Raw genomic sequence first — 11857 nt, forward strand, 5'->3', positions numbered from 1 at the left:
CCTCTGTATCTTTTCTTCCTTTCTCTATTAATATTGACATTCATGGGCACATCTTATTTTCCAGATGTTTTCCTTCCTTCGAATCCTCCACCTGAGATTAAATACTAAGGAAGCATGATAATGGTAAGTAATGATTTTCATCGTAACAATCACAGTATAGTAGGACAAGTGGAGCCCTTTGAACCAGGTTGAATAACTAGTGGTTTATTCTGCATCCTGCGTCCCTGGATGAAGCAAATTTTGCCCTTTTCCACCTGGAGCCATCAAGCGGTGAGATAATCAATGGGATGAGTGAAGGCAGTGAACAGGAGAGCATCTTCAGTAGGAAGATGCCAGGGGCAAGTGCAGCGAGGGCTTCCCAGTAGCTACGGCTTGCATCCGTCCAACCACCGCTCCAGAGTGTCAGAGTCCTGGCAGTTGAGGGTCCAGGAGGTCCTGCGGGGAGGAAGGCCAGGGAGAGAGAACCGGAGGGGGCTCCCCATACTCACAGCTCGGCATCTCCAGGGAGCTCAGCCCCCGCTGGCCAATTTAAACCCACTGCCTGGCCCCTGGAGCATGTGAGTGGGCCCAGTTCTGAAAGCTTTCTTGCATCCCAAGTATGTCTCTCTCGCTGGCTGGCTCCACCACCCGCTGGCATGAGAGCTGGTGCTTCCTCCATCCTGCTCACGACATCTCCCCTTCCCGTAAACCCCACACTGCAAGATGGAGAGGCTGAGCTGTGAACTGCGAAATCCTTCTCCAACCCTGCAAAGCATTTGTAGCTTCTCTGAAGTGAGCATCAGAGAAGCTCTGTGACATGTATGGTGAGTACTGGGCAGATCCTAGTCCTGAAACTGGAACACTTGTCCCACAGCCGCGGCCTCTTGTTACCTTTCCATGCACCTGCTTCACCCCTCACCTTCCAAAATTCCTTCCAGCTCCTCAACCAAGGTCAGCTGGACTGAGTTTCTCTAACCTTTTCTCCTGGTCCCCCAAACATGACCCTCCTATTCCCAGCCCCTTGGCCAGAATTCAGACCCCAGGTCCTCCTCTCCCATCCTAGAAGTGGTGGGAGTCACCAGGCCACTGCAGGCCATTAGACATCAGTTCGTCCCATCCCTCGACCGGGCATGAAGCTTCATGAGTCTTCCAGGGTAGGGGGTCACACAGTTGGAGAAGGGGCGGTGACCCCCTGGCCCCTCATAGCTACAGAGCAGCAGGGAAAACACACACAGACGTATTTTCAGAAATTGCAGTGCCCTCCATAGCCCCTGGCAGGCACTGCAGAAGGGACTCCGCGGGGAGGCGAGTGGGGGGAGCCTGGGTCTTCTCCCTTCCTGTCCGCCCCAAGTTCCACAGAGCAGCCTGATCTGAGCTTTGGAAAAGCCATGGCGGCTTATTAGCTTAATGAGAGCTCACTTCACTGGAAATCCTGAGCATGTAAGAGACCTTGATCAGACTGGCCCAACACATCTCTACTTAGTGCCATACAATGAAGATGGTTTTAGCTCATTAGTGCTTGCCCTAGGGGTCAGCCAAGCTTCCAGATTAATTGGAAAGTCAAGATTATGCATGAAAGATATTTCCAACACCCAGAAGACAGTTAACATTAACAAGAGGATTCCCACTTTAAAATGCAATCTATTAAATTAGTGAGAAAGATAGGTTAACGAATAAGGGGTGTTGAGACCACCGACCAGCCATTTGAAAAATATGAAGGTGGATGCCCTGTCTCACTTTTTAATACCAAAATAATTTCCAAGAAGGACCAACATTTAAGTATAAAGCCATGAAAATTCTATTTTATAATTTATTTAACAAAAACTTAACATAGGGTATTTTGTGCCAGGGACTGTTCTGATATAGAGGGAAACATGGCTTGATTTCTTTAGAATCTTTCATCTTAATCTTGGTTGCTATACACGTACAGTCCCAAACCAGTGGGACTTGATGAGTGGGTGAAAGTCATTAATACAGGCTACTTACCACGCTCCCATTCCTCTTTTTCCTTTTACAATTTTCTTGGCACATTCAATTGTCTCCTTTAAATTTGGATTCAGTGAAGGTGTGAAAGAAGAAAATGAAGTGGAATGATGCCGTGTCACCACTTGGCAGCTAAATCAGAGTGATGTCAAGGAAGCTACCAGGGGCTCACGTTAGAGAGGCTTCCATGTGATTCCAAGAATAAATCTATCCCTGTATTTTTCTCAGACAACACTGGGAAGTAGCAGGATGTGGTCATCTTTTACTAAATCTATTGATTTTTTCTTATAATCCTTATAATGATATTTTCATTAAAAATGTATATGATGGGGACTTCCCTGGTGGTCCAATGGTGAAGAATCTGCCTTCCAATGCAGGGGACATGGGTTTGATCCCTGATCGGGGAACTAAGATCCCACATGCCGTGGGGCAACTAAGCCCGCGTGCCACAACTAGAGAAAAGAAAACCCGCACGCCACAACTAGAGAGAAGACTGCGCGCTGCAAGAAAGAGCCCATGTGCCACAACTAAGACCCGATGCAGCCAAAAAAAATGTATATGTATAGTGAATATCCTGTGCTAGGCTATAGAAGAAGCAGTGGAGATAGAATGAGAAACACAATAAATCCATCCCTGCCTTCATAACGCCTACAGTCTGGAAGGGGGTAGATAAAGATTATAGTCAATTATAATACAAAGGATACCTGGAACCATGGAGGAATGCAGCATTGAGTGGGGACACCTAATTCAGAGTTGAATTAGGGTCAGGGAAGGGTTATTGGGCCAAGTGACATCTAGTGGAGTAGGTAAGGAAAAGGGGTTGAGGACATCACAGAAGGAAAACTGTTCCAGGCAGAAGGAACAGCATGTGAGAGGGCCCAGAGGTGCCCCTGAAGAACCAACATGTCTATGCATCCATCCTTCCATTCCCTCCTTGGACCGTGGAACCAAGACCTCCCACATGGGACCCCCTCCTTCTTGCCCGCACTACAGTCTCCCCACTTCCATAACCTAGTCTGATTGCTTCTCCTTAAAACATTATTTCATTGCCCCCTCGTTGCCCGGAAAACAGAACCTCAATCCTTGGCTTTGTCCAACTTTGCCCAACGTGGCTTTCCACTTCCACTGCTTTCCTCCACGACCCCACCATTCAAGACATGTCAAGGGGCAGGAGGCAAAGACAGTGCCAACCCTGATGGTACCGATACCCACAGCTTGGGGGTCATGCACAGATCCTCTTCCCAGACTTTGTTCACACTCATCTCCCAACCTGCATCTGCTCATCCAAAAGTATAGTCCTTAGAAGTCTGTCACTGACCACCTAGCCCACTGTGCCCTCTCCCCTTTTCTGAATAAAACGTCACTCTGATTCGGCACTTATCTGTTATATACATGCATACAAACATACTGACCTGCATAGTATGCACGCATACATACGTGTATCAGTCCTAATGCCCAACTATCTTGTAAATTCTTTAAATAAAGGAAAATTGTGTTCATCAAGCACCAGACACCATGTTCAGGACTTAAAACTTGTAAAAGCCTTGTGGGAGCACCCCTCACTCCCCTCCCCCCCCAAAACCTCATCCCTATTCTGACCTGTAGCTCATGGATTAGTTTTGCCTGTGTCTAAACTTTATATGTGGGTTCATATAGTACGTACTCTGTGTGACTACCTTATTTTATTCAACATTATGTGAAATTTATCCATGTTGTTGCTTATAGCTGTAACTTATTCATTTCCATTAATGTGTGATTAGAAAAAAAAAAGAAAATATTTAGGAAAACATTCCTTCATGCACTTTGGTTTTTAAAGAGTCTCTAAATAAGAATATACCATGATCTATTTATCCATTCAATTGTTGATGGACATTTGCTCCAGTTTTTGGGTTCTATTAAAAAAAAAGCTGCTAAGATCAAATAAAATAAAATAAAAGCCTTGTCAGGTAGGTACTATTATTAACTCCATTTTCTTTTTAAAATTTTATTATTTATTTATTTATTTTTGGTTGCGTTGGGTCTTCGTTTCTTCACGCAGGCTTTCTCTAGTTGCGGTGGCTTCTCTTGTTGTGGAGCATGGGCTATAGACACGCGGGCTTCAGTAGTTGTGGCACGTGGGCTCCAGAGCACAGGCTCAGTAGTTGTGGCGCATGGGCTTAGTTGCTCCATAGCATGTGAGATCTTCCCGGACCAGGGATCAAACCCGTGTCCCCGGCATTGGCAGGCGGATTCTTAACCACTGCACCACCAGGGAAGTCCCATAACTCCATTTTCTAGATAAGAAAACTGAGGCTCAAATCACATAACTAGTGATTATGTGGAGGTAGAGCCAAGGTTCTGTCTGACCTCAAAGCCTGTGCTTTTTCTGTTCCCCACCCTGCCTGACAGGAGAACTATGCAATTCCTCTGAATTGCCCCCAGTACTTAGCACAAGGTCTAGCCCCTCTAGATGGTGCCTTGTGAGTCCTGTTGGCTTGTGGTTACAAATTCCCAGGGAAGACTGTCTTACCCCTTTCGTTAGAGTGTCTTCCCTCTGGGGTTTTCTAGCTCATCCGTTTCAGCTGACAGGGTAGCTCTCAGGGCTCTCAGGGCTCTTTGGACGTTGCCAGTGCGCCTGCGTACCTTGCTCAGACCCTGTCTACACAGTGACCTCAAACCCCCAGGGTCATCATCGGCTTCAGTCTTCACTTATCTCTCTGCATTCTTGCTCCTCTCTTTTGCCTCTAGGGATTTCTTACTTTCTTGCCAGTTCAGCTAGATACTTTAAAAGATGGGGGGTTTTTTGGTTTTGTTTTTTTACTTTTTTACATTTTATCTAGTGGGAGGGTTTTTTGAGATATCTAGTCCACCGTATTTTCATCACAGCACTCAATACCACCTCTATTACAGATAATTGTATTGGATTCTGGAGATGAACATATATAACCTTCTTATGAGACATAAATTACAGCCCATCTTCTCCCGGTGATCACTCTGCCTGTCAAAGTGGCAGCCTCCGCTCCCCTTGAAGAAGAGTGTCTTCTATATCAGGCCCAGCCAGAGCCCTCTGCCCTCACCCGTCAGGCTCCTCCCTGCCTCCCCCTCTGCCCACCTGCACGTGGGTCTCCATCGCTGCGTCCCAGGCTGCCCAGCCTGACTCACCGCAGCCCCTTCTCCTCGCGGACCTTTGGCAGTGCAGTGCTCTGCTTGGCCCCCCTGGGGTCCATCCTGGATTTGGTTCAGCCCTGTCTTTGCCGGGCCCACCTTCTCTCAGCTCCAAACTTGTAAGCGCTGGCCAGCCCTCTGAGCTCAATGCGGCCACCCCCGCGGGCCCCAGGGTGGAAGGAGGGAGGGATCTACCAGAGCAGGACACGTGGCAGCAGTTCTTGCCGTGATCACACCGGTCACGGTTGCGGATCTGAAAGAAGCCGTAGCCGGTGTAGTCACCGCGCAAGCTGTCGTAGGCAGCAGTGGGGTTGAACTTGCTCTCAAAATAAGTCAGGCACACCCCTAAGATGGAATGGGAGGGGTGTGGCTCAGAGGAGAGCTGGGGAATCCTCGGCAGGGGGCAGTGGGAAAAGACGTGAGGAGTGGGGCTGAGAGGGGCTACTTACAGTTTTCGAGGCTGTAGCCCTCAAAATCACTCAGGCCTCCTTCGTGGAGCTTTTTAGCCACCACACAGCGCCCCAAGACAGCAGCGCCACTTGGAACCACCAGGTACCCAATAAGGCAGGGCACCATGGACGCCTTCATCCTCTCCAGCTCAGGGTGACGGCCGCCAGGTGAGTGGATGGAGTCACAGGTAATTCTCACCGAGACCACTGGGACTCTGGCCGAAGAGAAGGGTGCTGTGGGACTGGGGGTGTGCAATTCAGGGATGCCCTCCTGGCTTAATCACAGTACCTCTTCCCATCCTAATTCTGTGTTTCGTGTCACTGCAAACCCATGGTACCCAAGGCCCTGCCTCTCCTCCTCCCCTTCACCTCCTGTTTTCTCAGGAAACTGCTCTCTCCAAGGTCTCCTTCCCACCCCCCACCCCCATTCTTTCCCTCCAGCAAAACCGAATCATTTCTCCTGACAGTAGATACAGATGCTCAAATGCTTTTTTCCTCTTTACTGTGAAAGCAGAACTTGTTCATGAAACACATTTTGGAAAATAGAAAATGAGAAAAGAAAAAAATAACTCATCACGGTCCCACCACGATGAGCACAACAGCCACTGTCCTGTTGAATTATTTCCACCATTGCCTTTTATCCTGGAATATATTCCGAGCTGTGGTCTACAAACCAAACTCCAGTGACCTTTTCTCTCATTGTCCTCACAAGGAGACCTGGTCCAGCCCGGACCTGCCAGTGATTAGCTGGGTCGTCACTGGAAAGAGCAGAGAAGTCTCTTAGCCTCACAGCACCTCTGCTTTCACTCCTCTCTTCCTCTTGTTCACCTTCACACCGTCACAGTCACCTTGGCCATTTCTTTGTTACCTGCCCATCTCATTCCCACCCAGGTCCTTTGCACCTGCTATCCCTTCTGCCTGGAACATGATTCCCCCAACCACCACAGAGCTTGCTCTTTCCTGTCATGGTCTCAGCTCAAACAAGCTCACCACTTCAAATAGGATTGTCTGACCACTTGCCCATCCCAGAAAATAGTTTTCATTTTCTTCACAATGTAAATAAATTCCAGAAAGTTCCTCGTTCATTTGTCTACCTCCCATACCAGAGTGTAAACACCAGACATGCAGAAAACTGGCCTGTCTTGTCCTCTGCTTTAGCCTCAGAACTTAGAACAGAACCTGGGGCACGGTAGGTGCTCAGTGAATCTTTGATCAATGAATGAATGAATGAATGATTGAACAAAAACCTACTCTTCCCAACAGGACTGTCATCGGATGAGCAATAAGTGAATGTGCTGATGAGCATCTCCTGCAGCTGGGAATAGTCATGTCTGTCCCAGTTCGTGCCCACCGTACACCCACTTACCATCCTTCTGCGGGCCCTTGGTGCCTCCTCAGGGGAAGGGAAGAGCAGCCACTGCAACAGGCTCGACGTTTATTGCAGGAAAGTCGCTCTATCTACACTCGGCTCCCTGGAGTTTTCAGATGTCCCTTCCTTGATAACCCGTTTGCCTTCACCCAAGAGCTTGCAAACCCTAAGTCCTTCTTCGTGACCTGCTCTTCTAGAATCTTTTCTGTGGCATCAGTTGCTATGCACCAGGGTATTCTGAAACAGGGAGGAGTTGGTCACCAGCACATTTGTATTAGTTTTCTATTCCTGCTATAACAAGTCACCTCCAGCTTAGCAGCTGAAACAACACAAATGTATGAACTCAAAGTTCTATAGGTCAGAAGTCTAACAGGGCTCACCAGGCTAAAAGCAAGGTGTTGGAAGGGCCATGCTCCTTTCTGGGGGCCCTAAAGAAGGATCCACTTCCTTGCTCATTTGGGCTGTTGACAGAATACAGTCCTTGTAGCTGTAGCACCGAGATCTCTGTTTCCTTGCCAGCTGTCAGCTGAGGGTCATTCCCAGCTGCCAGGGGCCATCTGCATTTCTGGACTCTACCTCCTTCCTCTAACTTCAAAGACAGCAAGGGTGGGTGAAAACTCTCTTTCACGCTGAATCTCATCTGCCTCTCCTTCCACTGTTGTATCTCATGGACTCACCTTCTGCCTCCCCTCCTGCTTTTAAGGACACATGTGATTACACTGGCTCGCCCAGACTCTCCAGGATAATCTCCCCATTTATGTCATTTGGAGTTACCCCCAAACAAGCTTCTGTCAGTGGGCCTGGACTGGCAGAGTCAGGGTATGTTCATTTCTACTATGGGGCACGCACACGCTGCTTCTGGGAGGTTTTCCAGGGGAGCGGCCCTGGCTGGGTCTTGGGATCCCCAGAAGTTCTGATGCTATAATCACTCTCTCAGGAATAATGTATCAGCCTCCATTCCTCACTTACTATGACCTAACTGAATTTGCATGAGGGGAGAAAACTGTGGCCTTGGGAGTCAATATCATAAGTGCTTATTGTCATCTGGACATTCTCTAGGTTCCGGGAGTGGCAGGGATGTGCGTGCCCTGAGGAAGGCGCACTGTGGGACCATCCTCTCCTGCAGCCCTAGAACCTGATGTAGTTTCCTTCCCTCCCTGGCCTGTACTAATTACAAAGGGGGAAATGTACTTTGCGTGGAGAAGTCTTGACAGCACCACTCTAACCAAGGTGTCAGGCTTGGCACTGACAGTAGTGGGATGGCCTGACATTACGTGTCACTCGTGCCCTACACAACATCACACTGGCCCCTCACATTCTGTTCCCCAGGCCTGGTGACCCAGGAAAAGGCATCAATCATTAAGCTCCATGGTCCTGAGTCTTCCAGCAAAGCTGCTAGGATCCCTCCTCCCACAAGTGGAGAACACCTGCGTATACACGAAGGCCACCTTTAGCCCCAGAATACAGAGATGTGCGCATAAGGGGGCCCCTGCCAACTGTTCCATCACAGCTTTGGTTATTGCAAAGATCATTTGTCAACTATAATCCAACTGTAAGATGAATTTGGCTGCTTCAAGTCCCAAGTCCACTACAGGAGCCAGGATCCCTGAATTGGGGCCGGGATCAGCCACTTCTAAGTCGGGGACAGGGAGCCAGCCCTGAATCCCTGAGTTTCACCTGCTCTCGCAGGGCTGAGCCCTCTCGGTTTGCCCCAGCCCCGGGCTTTAGCCGGACTTCACCCGAGCCTTCCCCAACAGATGGATCTCCATCTGCTCCTCAGACATCACCCGATAACACAATCTATAATTACGTTTGTATCTGTGTCAATATCTGCATCTATATCTGTACAGCGTCTGCAAAAAAAAAGGGAAAAAAAAGGCTGGAGACAAGAAAAGAGGCTGGCTAGCCAATCCTACAGACACTCAAAAACATGCAAGGTAGAAGTTCCCTTTGAAATGATCTAGTTTGCCTGTTCTCAAAACTGTTTCTTGCCAGTGAAGCCAGTGTCATGCAGAAACCCTTGATGACAGCTCACCTTCTTTGCTGCCTTTGCAAGTGGCCCATAGGGATGATATCAGGGCTTGAGGAAGATGTAACCAGTTCATCATGTTATTCGTATCTGAGTAAGGCAGAAACAGGACCAGGTCCGGAACTCAGGGCTTCTGCGCCCAAAGAAAGAGGTCTGAGAATATATTTTTGGTCATCCAGCCAAAACCATTCCTCCCTAAAAGAACCTCCATGGTGGGCAGAGAGCCCTGAATTGGGCAGGACCCCTGTCTCTGGCCTAGGGGTGGGTGTATGACCTAGTTCTGGCCTGTAAGATGTAAGGGGAAATGCACTGAGGAGAGGGCTCCTGGGAATGATTTCCTTTTGGTAACAGACACAAAGAAGGAGAGAGTCCCATTCGAGCCCACCCTGCTTCCCCTTTGAACTCAGCCTCACGAGGGATGCTGCTGCCATTATTTGACATTAGGGGACCTAGAAAATGACACTGATACCAAATCAGAGCCTGATACCCCTGATCCCTGAATCACTATCAGCAGTCGCCCATCTCCAGACTTCTTCTTACGCGAGAAAAGCAAAGTTCTGTGGCGTGAGCCCCCTTTTGTCAGGCAATGTACCTTCTGCCGAAAGCATCTCTGACAGATTCAAGGGATTTGTGTAAATCTGCCACATGTTTATTTTCAAATCCAAGCATTTCTAGCTGTGGTGTTGCTTCCCTAGTTTGAAAAGATATTTTTACACTTCAGCTGAAACGGCATCAGAAAGAAAACAGCCCCACTTTTGTGTACTCACTGAGGGGTTGTCTGAGGCAAAGTGTGTTCGCGGAAAGGGAGAGGGGAGAGGAGGTGTTTTCTTCTATGAAAATTTTTGTTGTTGCCCGTGTAGGACAAAGCCTCCCTCGGATGCTGAGATGGAAGGAGAAAGACTTCAGGCTGAACAGAGAGAGACTCTGAGCAGGAAGCAAGCAGGGGACACATCACGACATCGCAGGAGGGAGCCACCGTTATGGTCCGGGAGCTTATGGGCCCACATTGCAAAGGGGATGAGGAACCCAGCAGGAACCACTGCAAACCAAAGGGCCCTCATCACAAAGAGGATGAGAAACCACCTCACACCAAAGTTCCCCCATCACAAAGGGTATGAGGAACCCAGCAGGACTCACCTCACACCAAAGGGCCCCTATCACAAAAGGGATAAGGACCCTTTGTGATGTGGGCCTTTTGGTGTGAGGTGGTTCCTGCTGGGTTCCTCATCCCCTTTGAAAAGGGGGCCTTTGGTGTGAGGTGGTTCCTGCTCGGTTCCACATTCCTTTTGTGATTTGGGCCCTTTGTGGTGAGGTGGTTCCCACTGGGTTCCTCATCCGCTTTGTAATGTGGCCCCTTTGGTGTGAGGTGGTTCCTGCTGGGTTCCTCATCCTGTTTGTGATTTGGATTTAGTTGTGAGCTGGTTCCAGCTGGGTACCTCATACCCGTTGTGATGTGGGCCCTTTGGTGTGAGGTGGTTCCTGCTGGGTTCCTCATCCCATTTGTGATGTGGGCCAGTTGGTGAGAGGTGGTTCCTGCTGGTTTGTCTTCCCCTCTGTGATGTGGGCCCTTTGGTGTCAGATGGTTCCTGCTGGGTTCCTCATCCCCTTTGTGATGTGGACCCTTTAGTGTGAGGTGGTTCCTGCTGGGTTCCTCATCCCGTTTGTGATGTGGACCCTTTGTGTCAGGAGGTTGCTGCTTGGTTCCTCCTCCCCTTTGTGATGTGGTCCCTTTGTTGTGAGGTGGTTACTGCTTGTTTCCTCATCCCCTTTGTGATGTGGGCTTTTGGTGTGAGGTCGTTCCTCTTCGGTTCCGTATCCCCCTTGTGATGGGGGACCCTTGGTGTGAGGTGGTTCCTGCTGGGTTCCTCATCCCCTTTGTGATGCGGGACCCTTGGTGTGAGGTGGTTCCTGCTTCGTACCTCATCCCCTTTGTGATGTGGGCCCATTGGTGTGAGGTGGTTCCTGCTTGGTTCCTCATCCCCTTTGTGTTGTGGGCCCTTTGGTATTAGGTGGTTCCTCCTTGGTTTCATCCCGTTTGTGATGTGGACCCTTTGGTGTGAGATGGTACCTGCTGGGTTCCTCATCCACTTTGTGATGTGGCCCGTTTGGTGTGAGGTGATTCCTGCTGGGTTCCTCAACCGCTTTGTTATGTGGGCCCTTTGGTGTGAGGTGGTTCCTGCTGGGTTCCTTATCCCGTTTTTTTTTTTTTCACTTAAAAAAAAATTTTATTGGAATATAGTTGATTTACAATGTTGTGTCAGTTTCAGATACACAGCAAATTGAAGCAGTTATACATATTCATATATTCACCTTTTTTTAGATTCTTTTCCCATATAGGCCATTATAGAGTACTAAGTAGCATTCCCTGTGTTATACAGTAGGTCCTTATTACTTATCTATTTTATATATGGTAGTTTGTATATGTCAATCCCAATCTCTTACTTTATCCCTTCCTCCCTCCCCCTTCCCGCCTGGTAACCATAAGTTTGTTGTCTACATTGGTGTATTCTCATTACCTTTTATTTTTATTTTATTTTACATCTTTATTGGAGTATAATTGCTTTACAAGGGTGTGTTAGTTTCTGCTTTATAACAAAGTGACTCAGTTATACATATACTTATGTTCTCATATATCTTCCCTCTTGTGTCTCCCTCTCTCCCACGCTCCCTATCTGACCCTGCTAGGTGGTCAAAAAGCACCAAGCTGATCTCCCTGTGCTATGCGGCTGCTTCACACTAGCTATCTATTTTACGTTTGGTAATGTATATATGTCAATGCCACTCTCTCAATTTGTCACAGCTTACCTTCCCCCTCCCCATATCCTCAAGTCCATTCTGTAATAGGTCTGTGTCTTTATTCCTGTCTTTTTTTATATCTTTATTACAGTATAATTTCTTTACAAG

General features: G+C 48.3%; 1 protein-coding gene across 1 annotated transcript; it reads right to left on the reverse strand.

The window, feature by feature from the left end:
* Positions 1 to 365: 365 nt before the first annotated feature.
* LYZL4 (lysozyme like 4) lies at positions 366 to 5845 on the reverse strand. Its single transcript, XM_030846224.2, has 4 exons — positions 5556 to 5845; positions 5302 to 5451; positions 1966 to 2044; positions 366 to 435 (listed from the first exon to the last, which is right to left on the reverse strand). Exons 1-4 carry the CDS (start codon positions 5692 to 5694, stop codon positions 366 to 368), a joined length of 438 nt encoding a protein of 145 aa, XP_030702084.2. The 5' UTR covers positions 5695 to 5845.
* Positions 5846 to 11857: the final 6012 nt, after the last annotated feature.

The sequence above is a fragment of the Globicephala melas genome, chromosome 11 (assembly GCF_963455315.2).
Source record: "Globicephala melas chromosome 11, mGloMel1.2, whole genome shotgun sequence".
Taxonomy (NCBI): Eukaryota; Metazoa; Chordata; class Mammalia; order Artiodactyla; family Delphinidae; genus Globicephala; species Globicephala melas.